The 13558-nt window shown below is 37.9% G+C and overlaps 1 protein-coding gene across 1 annotated transcript; it reads left to right on the plus strand.

The window, feature by feature from the left end:
* The first annotated feature begins 4107 nt into the window (after nucleotides 1-4107).
* LOC131313526 (protein trichome birefringence-like 11) lies at nucleotides 4108-8193 on the plus strand. Its single transcript, XM_058341873.1, has 4 exons — nucleotides 4108-4913; nucleotides 5605-5994; nucleotides 6816-6974; nucleotides 7125-8193. Exons 1-4 carry the CDS (start codon nucleotides 4495-4497, stop codon nucleotides 7501-7503), a joined length of 1347 nt encoding a protein of 448 aa, XP_058197856.1. The 5' UTR covers nucleotides 4108-4494; the 3' UTR covers nucleotides 7504-8193.
* The last annotated feature ends 5365 nt before the right edge of the window (nucleotides 8194-13558 follow it).

Below are 13558 nucleotides of genomic sequence, written 5' to 3' on the forward strand. Positions count from 1 at the left end.
ACCACATAGAGTCTATACTGCAGCAAACTTGCTTACGAAGAGAGAGAGAGAGAGAGAGAGAGAGAGAGAGAGAGAGAGAGAGCAGTCATCTTCAATGGCGCGATCAGCAAAGGGGGGAGCACTGAAATCGACAGCTGTGGTGGCCGGAGCCCTAGCCTTCGGATGGCTAGCCATAGAACTCGCGTTCAAGCCCTGGCTCGAGAAGGCTCGAGCCGCCATGACCAAATCTGACCCCACTCAAGATCCCGACGACGTCGTCGAAGGAATCGCAACTAAGAAACCTTCTGCCGACGGCGACTCCTCAGCCTCCGTCTCCGCTGAACTGTGAAGCCCCGATATAGAAACCCTAGGTGCTTTTCGCTTCCGTACATCTTTATGATTAGTTGATTACTACAGCCTACAAGGTTTTGTACTGGTATGAGAGTTTTGGAATCAATTACTTAATAGCTTTTGCCTTCCGATTTGTATTTGGTATCGTATATGTTGTGCGATGTTAATTGGATTTGAGACTGTGCTTAGTGAGCATGTTAATTAGAATTAAGTATGTCGCTCATTTTGGGGGGTATATGGTAAGAACATGAATCATAAATCTAGGGTTATACAACGAAGTCAGATTAGGAATTAGGGCTGGGGAGAGGTTAAGTATTTAGCAAGTAGCAGAAGAATTCTAAGCACGGTTTCTAATAAATTTTTTTTATGGATCTATCTCCACTCATTCTACTCTCAAAAACCTCCCTCGAAGCTCTCTCAATTGGATTGTTTTTCCTATTCTTTTCCGGCTAGTTCAATAAAATCGGTTTTGTCCTTGTATAGATCTCGTCAAAATGCATGATTGTTTTTTTTTTTTTAAATCCCGTTTACATACTAGTTCTTGGTATACAATTATCATGGTTCTAAATACTATCAGTTATGTGTGTTGATCACGAGATCTACAATTTTTGACGAAATCTTTGATGAAATCGATAATTGAATTATTTTGATGAAATCGATTATTGAATTAGGTCTGGCACAGCAGGTGACCCAAAAAAAACCCCCTCATATGCAGAGAAGCCTTGTCTAAATGAATTTCCCTTTTGTATGTACTCCCGGAAAGCAAGGAGGAGGATGAATCAAACTCGTATCTCTTGGAATTTTCTACCTACAAACAACGATTGTAATAATTCTCGTTTGTCTCTCTTGCCTAAAATTACAAATGATTGTTGTTTACCTGTTTAGAAAGCTCACGGAACGGGTTAGACTCGTCCTCCTTAATTAAAGGCATGGGATACTGTGTTAGCTATCCCTTCTCAATCACACAATTAAATGGATCCGGATCCGGATTAAATGAGAATGTGAATGAGAGGTTGTATAAGGGATGGGTATCTTGTGATTACCCCAAAGATCATCCAATAACTTCACTTAATTTTGCTTTTCTATTAAGTTGGAGGCCAGCCAATGGTCAACGAATATGTGGCTCAGTGGCATGGGAGGAGGGCGTAAGTGCTCAGGGGCGAGGTATCAGATTCGAGCAGGGGTGATACCGGTCCGGTTTCGACCAGTTTGGGTGTATTTTTCGGTCAAAACCGGTTATTCGGTTTGAGATTTTTAGAAACCGGAACCGGTTTAGATAAACCGGTCCGTTTTCGGTCCGGTTTATCCGGTTTTTATTCATGAGCCATATTTTTGGCCCAACACATTAAAAAATTCACAATTCAACCCATAAAATATCAACAAAAAATCTATAATTCAACCCTTTTTTTTGGCCCAACAAAAAAGGATCAATTTTGAGCCCAATACATAAAAAAAACCCTTAAAAACATAATTAAGCCCGTAAAAATAGTGTTTTTATAATAAATATATTTATTAGACCAATATACACCACAAAATATCAACCAAAAATCCATAATTCAACCCCTCCCCTATGTTTTTATATATACATGTATATATTATACATATATATAACCGGTCCGATTTTAACCGGTTTTTAAAACACATAAACCGGATCGAAATTATTTTTTCGGTTTATAAAATTTTATAAACTGGAACCGAATCGAAATTATTCAACCGATTTAAAAAATTCGATCCAATCCGAATTTTTCGATTTCGATCGATTTTCCGATTTCGAGTAAGCAGCCCTAGATTCGAGTATCGGAATCTATAGCCAGCTTGCCTCTAACCACTAATGCTACCTATGCCAAAAACAAAAAAGTACTGGAGACCATAATTGATATTGATGGATCGATTTCAAATCTATGGATCCTAAAAAACAAAATTATTATACTTTTCAGCCTTTCATCCCGTGTTGTTGTAGGTCCACTCAAACCATCACTCAATATCTCTTCTTTTTTTTTTTTTTTTGGTTGCGTAGGATATGGAGTCTATTACTCCGTACGAATTAAAAATAAGTCTAGATATTTAATCCCTACAGGGTCTTCATGTAATTGAAATAACAAGACAACGAGAGCAACAGAAAATGAAATTAAACCCAGTGAAAAGGATGACAATTTGGGACGGAGAGAGTACCATTTTTAATTTTTGCTTACAAAATATAGGCTTATACAAAGAGAAATGATTTTGCCACTATCTTTTTTGTTAACGCTATTTCCCTGTAAATGTATTTTTACACTAAAAATACACTTATAAGGTAGTAACGTTAAAAAAAAAAAAAATGATAAAATGCTCCTTAAGGTATCAACAGCCTATACAAAATGCTCCTTTTTTGCAGAAGCACCATCACCATAAAAAAAAGTAGCAGCATCAACATCAAAGAAACAAGCATGGTTTCTTTGTAACTTGTTTTTCATTCTATGAAAATGATTTTGACACCCCTCTTTTGTATGATGACACTCTAAAATTTGACTTTTAATGCGTCTTGCTATATGTAATTTTTACACTAAAAAGATAAATTTTAAAATGTCCATTATAACAAAAATAAAGTGTCAAAATCATTTGCCTTTTGAATTTTGGACGAAGACTAATTTTAAATTGTCAACAAAAACAACCCATAACCCTGCAATAAATTCAAGACATTGTGCATTTAAAGCTCACACACACAAACAAAAGGAATAATATTCCAATTCTCAATCAATCAAGAAGATGCCGTGACACGTGGCAGCTGGATAATGGGGGCCGATTTCTTTGTCCAGCCCTCTTCTTCAATGGAAATTTCAGAATCGCAATTTATTAATTTCAAGACTTTTTCCATGAGTATATTTTATTCACTCATTTATTATCTCGAGATTTGATTTGCTGGCTCTATATAGGTTTGGCATTATCTCTTTCCTTTTTTAAATGCTCAATTGATTTTCCTAGCTACTGTATCTTGGACTCGTCCTCCTTGGCATCTCCCGTCTTTATCACACGTTCAGGATTATTATACTACTATTGCATTTCAGTCGAAGATCAAAACTGTTTATAGTTTGTCTTCAAACACTTTCTTTGAGCAAAAAATAAAGTTAATTGATTTCATAACTACAATATATTTGTGCGCACGAAACTATTCAATTGTTCAGTTTTGCCTCTACGAATTTAGAAAATATTCTTATTGATATGTGATTAAGCTGATTTTTTTAATAGGATCTCATAAAAAAATATTTTAAAATTTTTGAGTTTTTTTTTAAAATTTTTGTGAGGCCCGAGGTGAGCCTCATATGGATCGGTGGAAAAGAGGGTGACCGTAGCAGACCCGAGGATCCTGTTAGAGCGGAACGTCGTACATGGATTGTAGTGCGACACTCAGCCGTTAATCTCATCAATTAATGGTACATATTAAAAATCAATTTTGAACGGTCAAAATTATTTATTATCTATTAAAATTGAAAACATATCTTAACCGTCTATTATCGAGATTGACAATCCATGTATTGGACAACAGCACCTCTGATTTGATATTCAAAGGGTCAATCAAAATCTACTACAGTACATGTGAATTTCCCAATTACCCAAAAAAAAAAAAAAATTACTACATGCATTACAAGTTTTTTTTTTTTTAAAAAAAAAAAAAAAAAAACTGGTGCATTGAGCCCAATTTTACTCGTGGCCGCAATCCAGAAAAGTAGGCTATTTTATTTCCCCGTAGTACCCTCCCCGACATTTATATTGTAGCGGAGTCGTATTTTTGTCGGATTTTTTCACCCTTCTCTTTTCCATTACCTCGGTCCTCCAACCCACTAAACCCACGACCAATCCACATTCCCTCTCTCTCTCACAGTACTTCACCATTATCAACAGTTAATCCCTTCTTTAACTCTTCACCCACCTAGCAGTATCATCTCTCCCTGCTTTCAGAAAGATCGGATACACGTAACTGAGATTTTCTTTGGATTACTCTTTTCTTCTTCCAAACCAGAAACCACCATTTTTTTTATTTTTGAGTTTTGTCATTTTCCGTACAACCACCGGCTTTTGCGTTCAAGGTTTGTCTTTCTCCCATACCCCACAAACCTCTTCTCCCCATCCCCCTCAATCTCATCTGCAAATCCTCTCTCTCTCTCTCTCTCTCTCAAGCTCAACCCAATGACCCAGTTGGATTTCTTGAGAAAATTCAAGCGCTCAAACCCAATTGAACCCTTACCCAGCATTATTGGCTTCTTCTTCGTCTCCGTCTGCTTAATCCTCTGCTTATTTTACTTGGATTACAGAGCTGTACTGAACAAAGAGTACTTTCAGTCTACTACTGCCCACGAGAGCTCAATAACACTGTCTGGTTCCAATGAGTCCATGGGGTATTATAATCGACTTCCGGGGTTCCTTGAAGTGGGGGGCGAGGGGTGTGACCTGTCCGATGGTGATTGGTTCTGGGATGATAGTTATCCTCTGTATCGGTCTGAAGACTGTTCGTTTCTAGATGGAGGCTTTCGATGTTCTGAGAATGGTAGACCCGATAGTTTCTACACAAAGTGGCGTTGGCAACCTAAAACTTGCAACTTGCCCAGGTTTATTTTTATCTTTTTCTTGTTTTTTTAAGTCTATTTTGGGTATATATTTTACGTAGGAAAATGTTAAAAACAACGTAGTGGGCTGTATTTAAGATTTAAAAAATGTAAAAAATGTATGAAATATATTGAAATGTGTAAAAAGTTCATTGAATTACTATGTTTTTTTTTTCTTTTCTTCTTCTTCTTCTTCTGTATTTGTCTTAGCTTAGAAAGACCCTTTTACATATACACATAAAATGTGCCACACTTGTGATAGAGGGCTTGTGAGATAGTTGTCCATGTGATCTAATTCGTACAGAGAATATTCATTACTTTGGGGAAGTGGAATACTAGTGCAAAGGCCGGTCTTTGTGGTTTGGAGAGTTGTAACGTCCTTATCATATAGTATTTGAGTTGGTGCAATTGGAGGCTTTTAAAGGACAAGAAAAAAAAAAAAAAAAACCCATTTTCCAATTGGAAAGTTTACGTTTTGGATGGTTGGTTTTCAGGAACGATTTTCCATATCGGAAAGTGGTGTAATTTTTTATTTTGCGCCGAGGAATTTTGATGCATAGATGATATAGGTTGGTCCAATAGCTTTTATTTTAGGTTTCTATGTTATTTTCTTTGAGTTAAGATTGACTGTCTAAATGATCGGAGATAGAGAGAGTTAAGTTTCTTACTTGAGTCATCTCCCCCTTTGAAGCAGATTTGATGCAAAGAACATGTTGGAGAAGTTGCAGAACCGGAGGCTTGTGTTTGTGGGAGACTCCATTGGAAGAAACCAATGGGAGTCCCTTCTTTGCATGCTTTCTTCTGCAGTTGCTGATAAGACTTCAATATTTGAAGTGAATGGGAGTCCAATCACAAAACATACTGGTTTTTTGGTGTTCAAGTTTAGGGATTTCAACTGTACCATTGAGTATTATAGAGCTCCATTTCTAGTGGTGCAGGGTCGGGCTCCAGCTGGAGCTCCAGAAAAGGTGAAGGTTACTTTGAAACTTGATCAGTTAGAATGGAGTTCCCTGCAGTGGAAAGATGCAGATGTGCTAGTTTTCAATGCCGGACATTGGTGGAATTATGAGAAAACTCTACGAAGGTAAATATGATCTCTCTGAAATTCTATGGGATTTAAGCATTGTCAGATTTTGAGAAGTTGTGGATCGTATTTGCACATAGACTAGCATGCAACTCCGTGAGGATAGAAAAGTATCAGGAGAGCTCTTACTCTATAGTCTATGCTTTTTCTGTTGAGAAGCCTACCTGTTTTGACAGTCGGACTAATCTACTTCACCATCTTTTACTCTCTCCCTCTCTCTCTCTCTCTCTCTCTCTCTCTCTCTCTCTCTCTCTCTCTCTCTCTCATGTTTGCTAATTCCCCCCTGCCCAATGATTCCTATTTTTTCATTTAGCCTCTAATATTTATTTCCCTGCCCTAATTTTTGAGTAATTTCTCATCTATACTAGTCTCTCTTTCCATTCTCCTCATATTTCTTTTATTTCCCCTACTCTAAGCATTGAGGAAGACATTTAATAGCATGACTAGTAGGTTATCATCCATGGTTTTGCAAAATACGACAGGCCTTGGGTATTTTGTAATTGTAAATCAACATTATGTCTTATCAACAGATATTCAGTCTTGTTATCACTACTTCAATATCTTTCCTTCTTCAATTGTCAAATAGGAAAAGTTACCATGAACTGTCTTCGGTAGATTTTACCCCCACTGGATGCGATGTTATACATATCTATTTAGGTGTTGAGAACTTATTGTAGTAGAGTGGTATTTATGGACAGTCATGGCAATGTAGATCTTGTATCTCTTGTGGAGCTGTCCGTTCTTGATGTTCTGAAGCTACCATTTGCTTCACCTAAATCAATAATCATTATGATTGACCAATAGATTTCTTTACTTTTTAGTGGTTGCTACTTTCAAGAAGGGGAGGAAGTGAAGATGGAGATGAGTGTAGAGAGCGCGTTTCAGAGGTCAATTCAGACATTGGTCGAATGGATATATAAAGAAGTAAATTTGAGCAAGACTCATGTCCTGTTTCGAAGCTATGCTTCTGTACATTTCAGGTTTGTCTCTTCCCTATATATTTCTCAGGATTCGAATAATTATTACTACACCCTCCAAAGATTGGGTTCACTGGGAATCTGAAAGTTCAATAGATGTAAAAAATGTATAGTAGACTGAAGTACAGCTGATGAAATCAATGGATTTGACAGGGGTGGGGACTGGAAAACTGGTGGTACCTGTCACCTAGAGACTCTGCCTGACTTCGGTTCATTGGATGTTTCATCAAACAATTGGACGCACTTGAATGCTGTCCATAATGTATTATCACAATTCTCCGAAAGTTCAGAAGTGAAGATGATGGATTTACTGAATGTAACATTTATGACATCACGGAGAAAAGATGGCCATTCGTCTTTGTATTATTTGGGCCCCAAACAAGGACTAGCGCCATTTCATCGGCAAGACTGCAGCCACTGGTGCCTGCCAGGTGTCCCAGATTCATGGAATGAGCTTCTCTATGCACTCTTCCTGAAGAGGGAGTACCATCACCCACAGGAATATGTGAAGGCGTCTCAAGCTCCAGTGTGATTTACAAAGTATTTGTGATCTCGCCATTGACCATTGTGTTATGTAGGAAGTTGTGTATCTTACCACCGACACCACAATTCTCTCATTTTATTGGTCGAAGAGGTATACTGTGCGGGTACTTGGTTGAGATTTTGATCATGATTCAACTGTCACTTAACAGTACGAGGCATAGTTATCCAATACAGGATGAGATACCTGCGGCTCTTCTATTGTCAGCATCTCTAGGTCCTAAAATGACCAATCTTGTTTGACACATCATATTGCAGCTTTTGCTAAACAAGGAAATGGAACTTGGTGATAATTGGAAAGAGAATGGCTGTGTCTCTTTGTACACAAAGTCACCTGCTGTGATTATTTAGCAGACGAATAAGGATGCAATTGATGAGGGAGGGTGGAGGAAGCCGGCCTGACAGTGGATTTGTGGTAGTTACCAGATGCCGGCCATTTTTTCTGTACATTTATTAAAAACTTTGGGGGACTTGAATAGACAGGGTTTTCTGATGCAGATTCCATTGTTGACAAGCGATTCAAAAAAAGGATTTTGATTCTTGTTATCACATTGAAGTTCAATTCATAGCAGTTTTTAACATCGTTCACTGTATTTCGTACATAGGGAGAAGAAATGTTATAATGCCAGAGCCATTTTTTGTTGGTTATAGCCATATCAATGAGAAAGCAATTTGACCATTACTATAAGTGTTACTAATACAATGATTATTGTGGTAAGTACGATCATGTGCATGCTTGTGTGTTTTTTAGGGGGGTCTCTTTAACATCGTGTGAGAAGTTCCAGAATTTTGTACCCTTGGCTCGTTTAGGGCCTCTCGGCATTGGAATATCTTCTCTATCCAATATACTCTTCACAGACTAGTTGTTAAAAGGGCCTTATGTACCCTGCCAATACTGACCCTTCAATATGTAACCTTCATTTAGGGAAGTGATGCAGTGGGGATTTTGCATTGTAAGCATTTTTCCCTTCAATGACATGGGGACTGAAGGCACTATGCATACTTCGGGGCGCATTGGTTGTATGAGTTGCGTATGGCGAGCGGTCGCTAGCATGTGTATATCGTCTTGATGAGTTTTCCAGTGTGTGTGTTGGTTTTTTGAATTTGAATAATTGTCAGGGAGGAGCCCTTACTAAGAAGGTTGAGATCTCCAATCAAATCCTCTCTTCCCTTGGATCTTACTGCTGCAATAAGTGATCCGCAGAATTCTGAGCACTGTTCTCCGTGCACTTCGGTTTGGCAGTACTTGAATGTTAGATTTGTTTGGCATGTTGCAGGTAGCGTGGGGCATGGAGTGTAAGATAATTTTTCTATACTTTCTCCAATAGTAATTTTCTTCGTTGAGTTGACGTTTCAATCTTGCAGGCTTATTTCCAATTCATGACCAATAACCGTCTTGAAATTATAGAACGCTGGGAGACACTACTGATAAAGCACAGCCACGGTGTTTTTAAGGAATAATTCCCAAGTCAGCATTGAGGGTTAGTTGGAAACATGTAATTTCTCTCATATGCACCATTTAAGTTTTTGATACCTTTGTTTGGACGTATCTAGCTAATCTCAGGTCCCTCACTTCTGTTGACCTAGTCAACTTTCAGATAGAAGAACCATAAGAAGTGGTTGATTATACATTTGCTGGGAACGTTTCTACTTATTCTCAGAGGAAGGTGCTAATAAGTTAATCATCAAAGGGTACTGTTCATCCTGTTGTGGTAATATGCCAAGTAAACCGTAGCTGTTTTTAGTGGAAAGATCCTTCTTAGATAGTAACAGAAGTTGGTTTCTTACAGAGGCAGTGTCAATTTTTGAGGTCCATACAGTGTCTATAAAATCCCCAGTTTGCATCATTTCTGCATTGACACAGAATTATTTCTCAATTTTTTGGCACATCGTCACCCTTGTTTTGAGTCACATGATTGTATTTATCATGCGCAGATAATGGCTTTTTAATGGTTATATAGAACACCAAATGCTCACATGTCAAAACAACAAACTGTTTAGTCAGAAACCAGCAAGTTCCCCTAATTCTTCACTGTTCTCTGATGCTCCCAATATGTTAGAAGTGACTAGGCTAAGCTCTAGATTCATGGACTGCAATTTTGACGCTATCAACGCCTTAGGCCTGCACATTTGCATTTTCATTATACTCTGGCCAAGCTCTCTTAATGTCCATGCGAGTGACAACCCAACTGCTTCACATGGTTCTTTAATTGACCGTCTTACTGTCTTAGAGCTGATACGGTCTGATGATTCAGTTGTGATTAAACATGAATATGAATGAGTTTTCCATACCTGTCTAGGGGATTGAAGACACCCTCTCAGAGAAACAATGGCGACAGAAAGCCCCCCAATTTGTTGGTATTTTTCCCAGGGATAGGAAATCCCAAATTTTCCATGCCACGGCTCCCATCAAGAAAAATTTGCCAGAATGCACATTTTCATCTTTTTAAGCCACCACCTTTTCTTCTAGATTAATTGAGTGAGAAAGAATATAGATCAAGAAAGATTAATGGTACGGTTTCTTTCCTACAGGTGATTAAGTTCAACCAGTCATGTTCAATGCACAGGACTGTCTTGTGCACAGGTAATTCAAGTTTTTCTGTATGTGATGAAGCAAGAGTTCAGTGTCCAAATCTTTGCCAATGAGTTGGTATTTGGCTCCTTTTTCCAGTCTTTTAGCTCATCAATTGTAACTATGTTGGCAAAGAAAGGGGACAAAATGGATACCCGGGATATGTCGTTCGACTTCTAGGGTAAAAGGTATTTGCAACTGGCAAAATTTGCGGTGAACTGTTTTTCCTTCTCGTTGGCTAGACTGAAGTACTCCTCCATGCATTCTACCTTGATGAAACATAAATGTTTTTTTAGATTTCAAACTGCTTTCGATCTACCGCAATGATATTTAGCATTTGGTGTGTTTTTGTTGTAAAAGTGAAGATTACAGATAATTTTGAATATTCTTTGAACTCAAGTTCAAAGAGAAAAAGCAACCTCAATCAAGTTCCTTTTTTGTGGTTGAATTTCCAGAATACTTTTGTAGTATGACAAAGCTTAAGAATTTGAGATGCTTATTTTTGGATGATTCATTGCGGACTCACCTTCCATACAGCAAGCAATCATTTCAAACTTGTGGAGGAATGAAGTTCATCACTAGCCCACATGGGAAATATGAGTAGGCTTGTGAAAATGCAGACGGTGAACCCCATACCGATGGTTAAGAGATGCTCATGGCTAGTTCCATGACCTTCTCGGCATGCAAACCAGATACCACAACCAGATTGAAGGTAATGATGAAAATCATGGCTCCATATGTCACGCCCCAAATCCGAGAGCATGACCGGCCATGAACCATGTAACAATCATGGAACACGAAGCCTCAATAAAAATAATTTTACCAACTTGAAACAAATAAAGAAAAGATGGATTTTTTTTTATTACAACAAATTGTGCGACACCAAACCAATATTTTTCTTAAGCAAATGACACAATATCTCATATTTTCCAATTTCCAAACTCCACAATGAACTGCTAATTAATAAAAGTGCGGAAGCGGTTTGACATGATAAAAGAAATAAAAATGCAAACGCCCTAGAGGTCCAAACAGAAGGTCCCAACAATGCCACATAGTCCACTATCATGCTCCATGAACTAACTTGAAAAATAATATGAAATAAATCCGTTAACTGACGAGCACGAGCTCAGTAAGTAGTTAAGCATGCTAGGGTAAAGAATACAACGCGGCATACTTTTAAACAAAAGATATTGTGGGTTCCAAGAAATGGTTTCAAATAACGAGGGTTGATGGTTCAACAATTCATATCAACGAACTAAATAACGAACGACAAAATCAATGGCTCACAAAAGGTATCGACGAGATAAATCACTGTTTGACGATTTATCACAAGAACAATCTAGATAACAATAACATGCCTTTTATACCAATAGGTCTGCTCAATAATATCAGAACGATGAACCACAATAAACGAAAATCCAAACAAAAGTGGGAACCATAATTACCAATTACCAAGTGCCAAATATTTTCTCCGGATCGTGTCGTCTTATCCCATAGCCTCCCCTATCACTAGAAATCAGCTAATCTCGGAAAGAGACTGTCTATTGCTGGATAGCTATCTCTGGCCCCTTGGTTCCTATCTATGAGATGGCACGAGGCCGGAAGAAACCATTCCCCGCTTTCAGATAGGTGTCTCGATCCGTCGTTCTCGATCTCGTCCCCTTCCTCTTGAACCTCCTTATCTACATCTATGGCACCTGCTACATCTGTTACCTCGATTGTATGACCAACTTTTGTAGTGCCAATCTGCGTTTTAATACCACTCATGATAGATTGCCCTTAACTCCTGGCGAAGTCTCTATTCCTTCGAGTTGGATCCAACACCGTACTTAGAGTCACCATAGGATGACGGCTAGGACCTTTTCCCTAAGTCGATCCTGAGTAGGGTCACGGAGTATTTCACAATTCTTTTCCTTATCCGTTGAGCACTAGTCATAGGGTATTTCACAAGTCTTTTGCCTAGTGGTCAAAGTCACCACGATATCTCACTGGTCTTTTCCTTGGACTTTAATAAATATCAACATAGTCTATGGTCCTAAACACAAATAGAACAATGGCGAGCCGGAGGCACCTGCACCAGAATTATTCTCTGTGCCGTTGCAAAGTCACAATAATATGAAGAAGTCAACGAATCAGCGACAAAAAAAGTAAGGGCATTCGATCAATCACAAATATTATCAAATAACCTTGTATGCCAAAGGGTACGTCAACTGTCAATAATTATGAGAGCAAAGAACAAGATTAATATTTATCGGATTACAACAAATACCGAATTGTCAAGAATAGATAGGCTCAAGAGGATTCCAAAGGAAGGGATCACATGCTTAACCACTCACCTCAAATCCGAAAAATGATATCATGATTGCTATGCAACTATAACAGCGCCTAATCTGGATAGAAGTATACAAAATCATAATTAATCATATGATGCCGAACTGCTAAATATAATACTCCAAACCTATACTAGCATTAACTAAGTACTAGAATTGCTAAAGTCTAAACCTAGATTTATTAAGACATCAGAATCATGACCGCTAACTAAACCCACGAGCAAATCATATCATATATACATACACCACTACCACCCGTTCCTCTCGGCACACAGCGGAACAAAAACCCACATAAATTATTACTATAGAAGGCCGTACATCGAGGATCAATAACAATAAAAATAATAATGTTTAGGATAAAGAGTAGATTGACCCAAGGTATTGAAATGCTATTTGAATCCGCCGCAACGCTCAACACTTCAGTCCCTTCTCTCTCGTCTCTCTGATTCTGATGTATAAAACCCTTGCTCTCAATGTTTATACTTTATATAAAAATAAACCTCTCATTAACAATATATAAATACCCTCACTAATTGGCTCAACCAGAATTTTAGAGATTAAGTCCGACCCAATAAAAATAAGCAGCCCAATACTATAATATTTGCACAGCTCTACATATACATAAAAATTACTATAAGTTATTCAAGTTTAGTTTTTATTAGAAAGAAGTTTGAAATAGAAAAATGAAATAATTAAATTATATGTGTCATCGAAAAAGTGGGATGTCACACCATAGTCCTATCTCCTTTTGATGCTTGGAATTAATAGGGTGTCTGTTGCTGCTGCACCTATTGTGATCAGAATCATTCTCTTAGATGTACTTATAGTCCCGTCAGTAAAGATCAATGCCGTGCCCTTGAATTAGTGGTAAACTCATTTGTAGTACTACATAATCTACGTCAAAAGTTGTTGATAATATACCGAGGAAAGAATCTTCCCTGAAGGATCTTTGGACTTGAGGTTCTAATTAGTTCTAAAATAACTGACAGCTATGTTAAGCAACTATATATGTTGACGGATTGAAACCGTTTTCATTCAGTTTTAAACGAAACGTCATTAGCTTAGCATCATCCACTGCCAGATATGCAATATGTCAAGAAAGGGAAGCTTATTTGGAGGAAAAAAAAAAACTACATTGTAAGCTG

The sequence above is a fragment of the Rhododendron vialii genome, chromosome 13a, assembly GCF_030253575.1.
Source record: "Rhododendron vialii isolate Sample 1 chromosome 13a, ASM3025357v1".
NCBI lineage: Eukaryota > Viridiplantae > Streptophyta > Magnoliopsida > Ericales > Ericaceae > Rhododendron > Rhododendron vialii.

Excerpts from the sequence above, each read along its gene's own strand:
- LOC131313526 (XM_058341873.1), top strand. The coding sequence starts at position 4,495 with ATGACCCAGTTGGATTTCTTGAGAAAATTCAAGCGCTCAAACCCAATT. Across the intron at positions 4,914-5,604 it reads AAAACTTGCAACTTGCCCAG|ATTTGATGCAAAGAACATGT; the intron begins GTTTATTTTTAT and ends CCTTTGAAGCAG. Across the intron at positions 6,975-7,124 it reads TATGCTTCTGTACATTTCAG|GGGTGGGGACTGGAAAACTG; the intron begins GTTTGTCTCTTC and ends TGGATTTGACAG.